This window comes from Phalangium opilio, unplaced genomic scaffold (genome assembly GCF_054372755.1).
Source record: "Phalangium opilio isolate 3A_F unplaced genomic scaffold, DU_Popi_V2 ptg000078l_1, whole genome shotgun sequence".
Taxonomy (NCBI): Eukaryota; Metazoa; Arthropoda; class Arachnida; order Opiliones; family Phalangiidae; genus Phalangium; species Phalangium opilio.
Genome location: NW_028324186.1, coordinates 5,033,979 through 5,044,465, shown reverse-complemented (window position 1 = coordinate 5,044,465; position 10,487 = coordinate 5,033,979). Strand labels below are relative to the sequence as shown.

Genomic DNA, 10,487 nt, shown 5'->3' with positions numbered 1-10,487 from the left:
AACATTATTCTGCTTCGGATTGTTTAGTTTGGTTTAAACCACGAAGCAGCAATGCCCCTTTTGCTGAATTGAAGTCTGGCAACTATTCTTGCTTTAATTGTAGCCAAGTGTCCCGTTATTGCAAAACTAAAAAATAGTGCTAAAAAAAATAAAAAATACAAAGGACTTTATCACCTAATTCTAAAATAAAAGATCTCCAACATGAACTCATAAGCTGAAATATTTGTCGCCAGTTTCTTTGAGAGTCCGCAACAGAAAAGCAAGGGCCAGAAGATTTCGATTCTTTAGGACTAATGAAAAATTAATGAAGAAATGTCAGAGATTTGAGCTGTTCTTCAATGATAAGAAGAATAAGCAGATGATCAAAATAACTGAAATAATTAACAAGGATTTCAAGGCACAAGTGGACAATGTTATTTCTGAATCACCCTCTGAAACGGAAAATGATTCGGAAATACAAAAGACTTTCAAAGAAGTTTGGATGAATGATAGTCGCGAGCAACATGAAAAGGATAAAGGGGATTTCCAGGGAGACTAAAATCGTAATTGTAAGAGAAATGCTAAATCTGCATTGCATTCCAGCATTATTTAATGCAGCTGCTGGAAGTAAAAGTGAACGCTGGAGCGCCATTACGTATCGGATCGCTCAGGCGATTGCATGCAGAAGTAAAGCTGCTTATTTAGCGCTTAAACGCTTTGATATCCTAAAACTCCCAAGTTGGAGAAGCGTCCAATCTATCTCGGAAGAACCTGGGGTGAACATGGACCGTTTAAGGCGCCAAAAAATGATAGGATGACTATGTGAATGACCAAATAGCGAAAAGTCTAAAAAAGCCAATGGGAGATGGAATACTGATTTTTGATGAGGTTAATGTCGCTCCTAAGGTCGCGTGGAACAATAAGAACCACAAACTAATTGGGTTGGCTATGTACTGAGGAATCACTCCAAAAGGCGGGTTATGCTGCAATTTTTATGGCGAGACTTAACCACGGACTATGACATTATTGCCCTTATTTCTCATCAGGTTCAACAAACAGCCATTTTATATCGGCTTGTTTATTCGATGTACTTAGTGCACTTAGCATAGTTGGTATTAAAGTTTCTGCCGTTTTATGTGATGGTGCTAGTTCAAATCTCAGTCTAATGAAATTAACCCAAAATTACTCTGGAGCATATGGTGTAAAAATTAACCCAACATCTGATGAAATTGATTTTGAAGTAAAGCCATGGTTTAAAAATCCTTTTCTCCATAATCATGAAATATTTTGGATCATGTGCCCATCAAACGAGGTAATGAATGTTTTTCAGGATGAAAAATATGGTTTTTTGAGGTTTTTCAGAAACATTTTGCTTCGTTACAGCTCAAAAATTTGATAAATGCACTTTTCGCATAAAAAGAAGGAGGAAACAGGTATTTTAAAAAGAATGACACTAATTTCGGTTGGGATACCATTGTAAATATGAAGAAAAGGGAGGTTAAGAGGAGAGATGAAAATATCCCCGATATTGTTGAATATTTTTAGACTTTAATCAAATTTTATTAAAAACCAATCCGATAATCTGTAAAATACTGTATTTTTTATTGCAACCATTTAAGAATAGTATGAAAGAAAAAACCTTTAACAGTAGTTTTTTAGACTAGAATACGTCATTTCATCTAACTGTAACCCGCGGCCCCTTATCTATAATTCTTTTCTTAAAAAACTCAAAAAAACACCTTACAACTAGAATAGTAAATCGAAATTAAATCACTTTTTCAACCAGAGCCCAGACCCCAGACCCAAAAGGTCAATTTTTAAACTTAGAATAAATTGTTGAAATTGTCGCGGACGCTCCAAAAGAGAAAGATTTTAAACTGTAAATTGTCATCGATAAATTGTGCTATTAAATAGTAAAGGTTCTTGTTAATATTAATTTCTCGTGAAATCCTTTCAAAACAAACTTAAGATCACTATTTACGGATTTTTCAGTCGGTTCGTAATTAGTCCGAGAGAAATAAAAACCCTAGCTCTCCCAGAACTATTCCACATAATTTATGGTGCCGGAAACCATCGGGATTCGTACAGACGCGAGATAATTAACTTTAATCGGAACTTTAAGTGAGAAACGGACGAACTATTAGTGAGAACACGCATCAATGGCTACCAGAGAAGACCAGAGAACAGCAGACCTTATGAAATTCAAGTCAATTCGGACCAAAGTCAGATCGAATACCACAAAGATCCACACCACACTAAAGGTCTTATATAAGGACAAGACCGCCACCATCGAAGATTTCGAGGACCAGTTATCCTTACTCGAAATCAAGGAAAAGCCTTACAAGAATTGGATAGCAAAATTGAGAGTCTATTGACCACAACCGTAGATGATGACCCGCTTCTTGCAGCAGAGACCAACAACGCCGAAGAATACCAGAATGACATCGCGCTGGAGAAGAACGCCATTAAACGGAGCATAAAAAAGCTAGAAATGTCGTCGGGTTCTTCAACCGCATCAGCCAACACAAGTACGCATTCAACATCAGCAGTGACCGTAAGAGAAGAATCAAGGTTACCACAACTCGTCATAAAGAAGTTCTCCGAAGACATCACGGATTGGCCACGCTTCTGGAGTCAGTTCAACTCATCGGTCGTAGAAGGCAGAAACTTATCTAAGTCCACTTTTTTTTCTTATCTTTTAACGTATTTGGAAGGGGAAGCCCTTAGTATTGTAAAGGGATTTATTGTGTCAGATCAAAATTACGAGGAAGCTGTAGAATTATTGAAAGAAAATTTTGATCAGTCAGGTTTAGTTGTTCACTCTTTAATGCAAGAAATATTAACGCTAGATCCAGTAGAAAATTCACATGACACTGTATCTTTAAGAATGTTTTATGATTCTTGTGAAACCAATCTTAGAAGTTTAAATGGTTTAGGCTTAGATTTAAAGGCTAATGGTCCCACACTGTGCCCAGCTATAGTAGGTTGTCTACCTGATGATATTAGGTTAAAATATAGCATGCAAAGAAAGGACATTGAGGACTGGGATGTAGAGCATTTAATAAAGTTCATAAAAGGTGAAGTTCAGGGTAGAGAGACTAGCGCTAGGTTAAAAAATATCAAGTGTGACAAACGCGTGTCAAAGTCGGAAAAATACCAGACATCTGCACCAAAATACGAGTATCGCGAACGACCTAAGCCTAATTATCCCAGCGCCACTGCATTAAACGTAAGCGTTACGCCAGGACCGCGAATCTACTGCATATTCTGCAAAGTTTCCGCTCACCCTACCATCGAATGCGCGAACTATACCCTAGAAGATAAGAAAGAAATTATTAAAAGCCAAGGACGATGTTTTATATGCACCCGAATCGGTCACACCGCACGTCAATGCAGTTCTCGCTTTCAAAGCTGCAAGATTTGCCGTCGACGCCATAATTGCGTAATTTGCGAAGACAATAAGTTTCACAAGAGCGATAAAAGGGAAAGATCTCAACCCCCTAAAGAAAATAGAGTTACAGAAGCCAACCCAGAAACCGTACCCAAAAGAATCAGCGTAACCACTGTCGCAGGATGTCGAAACATGGTTGTCTTACAAACTGCCATGGCCCTAGTTAGTTCACCAGAAGAAAGCGGAAGACAACAGAAGATTAGATGCCTATTAGATAACGGAAGCCAAGCCACATTCATAAAGGAAGACATATCGAGAAAACTAAATCTACCAGTAGTCGGACAGCAATCATTGGAGATAGCTGAATTTATGAACGCCGCTCCCCGCAAGTGTACAAGAAGAGTCGTACGAGTAGCCCTGAAAAACGCGAGAGAAGCCAATGAAGTGATTGAAATCACCGCCATAGAAGTACCGTTCCTTTGCAACGCCCTAACCCTCGTAAACTGTACCAAAGTTCAAGAATTTGCCAGATCGCGTAACCTAATCTTAGCCGATGAACCCACAGAAGATACGCCCACAGCCAGCAGTATTGAGCTATTGATAGGAGCCGACCAGTATTACGACTTGGCTTCAGGAAGAATCGAGATGATAGACGGAAAACTAGCAGCAACTGAAACCAAGATCGGATGTGTTATACAAGGACCCGTAACCCACACCCTTTCAGTCAACAATACCCAAATAGTGGCTATGCACACCCTTTCAGTCAACAATACCCAAATAGTGGCTATGCACATAAGCGTATCAGAAGCTAAATTATCAGACACCATGTGCAAATTCTGGGATCTTGAATCTCTAGGGATTCATGACAAGCCAGATGAAGATCCTAATGGTACAGAAGTCTTGGAGAAATTCGAAACTGAAACCACCTTTCAAGACGGCAGATACCAAGTAAAATTCCCTTGGAAATTACCTAAAGAAGACTTGCCAAATAACCTACCATTAGCAACGCAGAGAGCTAGAAGCCTAGTACAGAAATTCAAGAGAGATCCCATCCTATACCACGAGCACAAAACCATTATTGAAGAACAAGTAAAATTGGGAATAGTTGAACCAGTGGAGAATCCAGAACTCCGACCAGTAGGAACCTATTATTTGCCCCACCAAGGGGTGCGTAGAGACGAAAGCTCAACTACCAGTCTAAGAGTAGTAATGGATGGCTCCGCCCACGCTAAAGACCAGCCCAGCCTAAATGATTGCCTATCTGCCGGACCCAACTTAAACCCGGACCTTCTCCAGCTACTACTAAGATTCCGAAGCCATCGCATAGCTGTAACCGCGGATATTGCCAAAGCCTTCCTTCAGGTGTCTCTTAACAAAGAAGAAAGAGACTCGGTCAGGTTCTTGTGGGTAACAGAAAATAATGGTCGAATAGTAGAAAACCAATTCCAAGAACTAAGAATGACTCGCGTACCATTCGGTGTAACGTCGAGCCCATTCTTACTCGCGGTTACAATCAAGCTACACCTTAAAAATCAACCGGAAGAGGATCAGCAAGTTGTCGAGGCCCTACGGGACGATTTATACGTGGACGATTTGTGTAGCGGAGGAAAAGACGTTGAATCGGCATACAATCTATCCATCTCGGCTTCCAGCATACTTAGCAAAGCTAACATGACTTTCAGGAAGTTTAGGACTAATTCTCCGGAGCTTCTAGAAAAATGGAAAAGGGAAATAGGAACCTCTGTTTTGGAAGAAGACCACAACAAAAAGATCTTGGGGATTCTATGGAATTCTGACTTAGATGAATTCTCCTTTGACCTAGCTAAGTTGTTAAAAGTACTCCAAGAAGGCAAGTTAACCAAGAGGCACTTGTTAAGCGCCGTATCTCAAATATACGATCCGATCGGAATACTTGCTCCTTACGTCATTAGAGCGAAAATGCTGTTTCAGCAACTTTGGAAAGAGAAGGTCAAATGGGATGAAGTTTTTCCAGCCGGAATCAAAGACGAATTTGAAAAATGGAGTCTAGAAATGCCCCTGATCCGCAAGATTAAACTTAAGAGATGCTACCACACCTCGGAAAAAATAGTCCATCAAGAACTTCATGCCTTCTGTGACGCCAGCACGAAAGCCTATGCTGTTATCATCTATTTACGTTGCGTCACCGAATCTGGAAAACAAGAAGTCTCATTCGTAGCTAGCAAGACTAGAGTTGCACCAATCGGAGATCTTTTCCCACCCCGTATGGAACTAATGGCTTGCCTCCTCGCTGCTCGTCTGCTTAGAAACGTAAAATCAGTATTTCAAACGGAAATGGAAGTATATCTATGGAGTGACTCTATGGTAGCCCTCTATTGGATAAAGTTAAAGGCAAAAACTTGGAAGCCTTTTGTCCATAATCGAGTCAAGGAGATCCAGGAATTAACCAAAACAAAGGACTGGTATCACTGCCCAGGAACCGAAAACCCTGCTGACATTCCCAGTAGAGGTGCCAAGGCCGAAGACATCCTGAAAAAAACCTTTTGTGGCAGGGCCCTCACTGGCTTAAGAAGAACAAATCGGAATGGCCCTCAGAAAAAATAGAAGTCAAGGACACGGACCTGCAAGCGGAAACCAGAAAAACAGTTCTAACCATTCAAAGTAGCCCAGACGAATTCGGGAGAGGTATATCCAACCTAATGGACCTCCAGAAGTATTATTCCATCAATAAGGTTTTACGAATCACGGCCTACGTCCACCGATTCATAAACGCCAGCAGAAAGCAAAAGATAGATTGTGGACCTGTAACTGCGAAGGAGAGAGTGGACGCGGAGATAGATTGGATAACAAGCGTTCAAAAGCTAGACTACCAGACAGAAATTGAAGCCCTAACTACAGGAAGCATCATTAAGAAAGACTCGAAAATCGCCAGTCTAAAACCCACGTTAAACGAGAATGGACTTCTGTGCGTAGGTGGGCGATTGCATAACTCAAGATTGACAGAAACCGAAAAGCACCCGATCATCCTTAGTAAAAAACAGCACCTAACGAAACTTCTCATGATAAGAAGCCACTGGGAATGCTACCATTCGGGCGATCAAGCCACCCTCACTCAATCTCGCGGAAAATATTGGACCATAACCGGACATCAAATAGCCAAAGGCGTCATACAAAGTTGTATGGTGTGTAGGAGAGACCAAGCGAAGCCAGGAGAAGCACCCATGGCACCCTTGCCATTAGATAGAGTCGATGCCACGCCTCCCTTTCAAACCACTGGCATAGATTTCGCAGGACCGCTAAATGTTCACATCGGCAAAGATCTCGTTAAAGCGTACATTTGCTTATTCACTTGTGCGACTACTAGAGCCATTCACCTTGAATTAGTCCCGTTCCAAAACACCTATGTATTTATGATGGCCTTTTGAAAGTTCATAGCTCGCAGAGGCGTACCTCATTACATCTATTCCGACAACGCCAAAACCTTCATCAGAGCGAGTGAAGACCTTAAGCAGATATGGAAGAGCATAAGTGATGAAGCCACCCAAAATTTCTTCGGAACAAAATCCATCACCTGGAAATTTATTGCGGATAGAGCCGCCTGGTGGGGCGGCTTCTGGGAAAGGCTAGTACGGTCGGTAAAGACCATCCTAAAGAAAGTCCTAGGCCGCGCTACCTTATCATATCAAGAAATGGAAACCGTCCTGGTAGAAACTGAATCCATTATCAACTCTCGTCCTATGACATATGTCTACAACGAAGCCACGGAACCAACACCTCTCACGCCTTCGCATTTTTTGATTGGCCAACGACTTACTTCCCTGCCACCTCAAAGACCAAAAGAAGCGGACATTCCAACTTCACAAAAACAAATGTCCAGAAATTTAAAGTCACGTGTCGCGTTAGAACAACGCTTATGGAAACGTTGGAAAGAAGAGTATTTGATGGAGTTACGCAATGCGCATCACGTTCTAGCTAAAGGGAAGCTAAGAGACATGCAGGTTGGAGATGTCGTGCTTATCCACGAAGAAAAGGTTTCCAAACAAATGTGGAAGCTAGCCGTTGTAACAGAAGCAATTAAAGGTCGCGACGAGAATATTCGCTCCTATTTAGTACGCACTCCTAACGGAAACATAATAAGACGACCCACATCCCTCCTATACGCTATGGAAATTAATTAGATCACTTAGATGAAAATATTCTTAGAAAAATAATCATTCTAATTATTTTTGGGGGAGTGTTGAATATTTTTAGACTTTAATCAAATTTTATAAAAAACCAATCCGACAATCTGTAAAATACTGTATTTTTTATTGCAACCATTTAAGAATAGTATGAAAGAAAAAACCTTTAACAGTAGTTTTTTAGACTAGAATACGTCATTTCGTCTAACTGTAACCCGCGGCCCCTTATCTATAATTCTTTTCTTAAAAAACTCAAAAAAACACCTTACAACTAGAATAGTAAATCGAAATTAAATCACTTTTTCAACCAGAGCCCAGACCCAAAAGGTCAATTTTTAAACTTAGAATAAATTGTTGAAATTGTCGCGGGCGCTCCAAAAGAGAAAGATTTTAAACTGTAAATTGTCATCGATAAATTGTGCTATTAAATAGTAAAGGTTCTTGTTAATATTAATTTCTCGTGAAATCCTTTCAAAACAAACTTAAGATCACTATTTACGGATTTTTCAGTCGGTTCGTAATTAGTCCGTGAGAAATAAAAACCCTAGCTCTCCCAGAACTATTCCACAGATATGTACCCAAATTGCTGTAATCTTACATCATCCGGGATTCTTGGACAAAACTAAATGTCAAGCCTGTTAAAATAATGCAGGTAAAATTAAATTTGCTCTTTGATATTTGATAGATACTTAGGAACGTCTAAAACTTTAAATAGCAAGATTATGTAATGGCAGAGTTGTACGAACACGCGAATCCCGATAATGGCGACATACCAGAAGATTTCAAGGAAACTATGGAAACGTATGCTTATTTAAAAGCCTGCAACCTCATATTTGAGAATTCCTTTCCCACTCTTTATGGAAGGTCAGTTTGTCCTCCCTCTTCTGATTTGGAAACAATTTATCACAAGCTTCCAGAAAAAGCTTTTCAAGTTCAGAGTTTTCATGAACATTTTTTTAATTTAACGGTTTAAGTTCGAATTAGTGAATTCCGGGCTTCTCACTCTATTCGGTACCGTTTCAATAAGCACAAGACACCAGTTCACATGGCTCTTAATATCTCTGTAAGTGTATAATTTTTGTAACGGACATTCCCTACTGGCGCTTCCCAATTTAAGTACTCTACATTGTAAATATTCATTATCATATTACTAACGTTAACTAACCCCTAAAATAATGATTATTTTTGTACCACAATACTAACCTAAACAGAACCTGGTCAATAAAGAGATAAAATTTATGCCACCTAATTGTCTCATTATTTCTTACCCTGCGAACCTGAACTTTTTACGCGAATCGGTTACAGGGGAGAAATAATGGGCGAGCTTGCCAGGACCACGAATATTTCGTGTGTTAGGTTAGATTTAATTTAAATTTAATATATTGGATAGCCTAGGCTTAGAGCCGTAGTCTCAAACTTTTAGGCTTATCGGGTAGTGAGGACTTTTTCCCCTCCGATAAACCAGTTTGAACTAGTTAGAAAATGTGGCGTAGTAGGAACAATGCAGCCCCGGATACGGACAGCGAATCGGACGCTTCCCCCGTGTTGGCTGCGGGAGCTTGTCGCTCAAATAGGTTAGCCAATCAGAGAGAGAATAGGAATAGAGCACGTGATCTTCACTGTCTCGCCGCGAGACGCGCTTTGGTAGAACAAAGCCCTGCACAAAGTGATCGTGATCTAGCCGCGTGTTTTAGCCAGTTGCGCCCCTCTGATCCTATTGTTCCCATTACTACTTCTCAACCACAAGCTATGAGTAATCCGCCCGTTACAGTAAGTCAAACTGGTTATCCATTTTCTAATATTAATCCTAGTGTAACGCCAATTAGGTTTAGTACTATACAGACAGGTGTTAGCCCCTTTTCTGTTGCGCCTTCACAACCGAGGCTTACCACTAATACGCATGCCAACGTTAGTGTACTAAGCTCTTATGTGACTGTTAACACTAAGCCTATGACCAGTACTACTTCAGTGTTAGAACAACAGCCTGTGGTTACCACAAGTAGTTATCCTTCCACTAATCCATTTGCTAATATACTACCAATTTCAAACATTTGCTCAGTGTTAGGCCAACCTACATCTTCTGGTCCTTCACACTTTGTTCCTCAAGGAACTTTACCAGTAGCAGGTCGCGGTTGTGTAGTTTCCTATGGACCTTTAAATTCCACCCCTATTAATCCAATTTTGCCTGTTCCGGCACCAGATCCAGCATATGCCACGTTAAGTGCCAAGCTTATGGAATTAACCGACTTAGTTTCTACTTATGTAGCTTCTAGTGCCACAAACAATTTGAATGCTACTGCAGCTTCAAATATGTCACATGGTGCTAGGGTATTAAAACCAGATTTTAGATTGAACGGTAATTGTGCAGAAGCTGCCAAATTTCCTGTATCAATTAGACGGTTTCAAATTGCTACATTCTTTAAATGACATTGATCTTTTAAGATTAATGCCTACTTTAATGTTAGATGGAGCACGTGTATGGTATCGGCAGGAGAGGATGGAGGAGGGAATGTCTTTACTTAATTTTAAGCTAAGATTTCAGGCTTACTTCATGTCCGAAGGTAAACAACGGTTTATGAGGACAGAGTTAATTACTACCAAACAAAGTCAGGAAGAATGTGTAGTTCAGTTTTTTGAACGCATGCAAAATATGAATTTTGCTTTACGTAATCCTTTCATGGAGTTGGAATTACTTCCCCTGTTAGAAGAAAACTTACGTCCTGACATTAGTTTGTAATTACATAGGAATTACAATACCATTTCTGAGCTAAGCTTACATGCTCAGACGGTCGAATCACGACTTTTCAAACTAGAGTAACTTCTAGTTCTTCCAGAAGGGATAGTTCGCATAGTATGACCGCAACTAGTCAGAATAGCCAATCCACGTCTAGTAGCTCTAGGTTAGTATGTCATAAATGTGCGAAGGCGGGACATATCCGACCTAATTGTCCGGATTC

At 40.2% G+C, this 10,487-nt stretch overlaps 2 protein-coding genes across 2 annotated transcripts; both read left to right on the top strand.

The window, feature by feature from the left end:
• The first annotated feature begins 2,036 nt into the window (after positions 1 to 2,036).
• Positions 2,037 to 5,953, top strand: LOC149655938 (uncharacterized). The gene is made up of 3 exons (XM_089845074.1): positions 2,037 to 2,061; positions 2,124 to 2,201; positions 2,253 to 5,953. The coding sequence occupies exons 1-3, from the start codon at positions 2,037 to 2,039 to the stop codon at positions 5,951 to 5,953; spliced, it is 3,804 nt and encodes a 1,267-aa protein (XP_089701200.1).
• A 95-nt stretch (positions 5,954 to 6,048) lies between these two features.
• Positions 6,049 to 8,886, top strand: LOC149655937 (uncharacterized). The gene is made up of 5 exons (XM_089845073.1): positions 6,049 to 6,732; positions 6,778 to 7,458; positions 8,246 to 8,394; positions 8,515 to 8,593; positions 8,836 to 8,886. The coding sequence occupies exons 1-5, from the start codon at positions 6,049 to 6,051 to the stop codon at positions 8,884 to 8,886; spliced, it is 1,644 nt and encodes a 547-aa protein (XP_089701199.1).
• Positions 8,887 to 10,487: the final 1,601 nt, after the last annotated feature.

Excerpts from the sequence above, each read along its gene's own strand:
- LOC149655937 (XM_089845073.1), top strand. The coding sequence starts at position 6,049 with ATGGACCTCCAGAAGTATTATTCCATCAATAAGGTTTTACGAATCACG. Across the intron at positions 6,733-6,777 it reads GAGCCATTCACCTTGAATTA|TTCATAGCTCGCAGAGGCGT; the intron begins GTCCCGTTCCAA and ends GCCTTTTGAAAG. Across the intron at positions 7,459-8,245 it reads AGAATATTCGCTCCTATTTA|CAAGATTATGTAATGGCAGA; the intron begins GTACGCACTCCT and ends AACTTTAAATAG.
- LOC149655938 (XM_089845074.1), top strand. The coding sequence starts at position 2,037 with ATGGTGCCGGAAACCATCGGGATTC. Across the intron at positions 2,062-2,123 it reads GCCGGAAACCATCGGGATTC|TGAGAACACGCATCAATGGC; the intron begins GTACAGACGCGA and ends ACGAACTATTAG. Across the intron at positions 2,202-2,252 it reads TCAAGTCAATTCGGACCAAA|GACAAGACCGCCACCATCGA; the intron begins GTCAGATCGAAT and ends GTCTTATATAAG.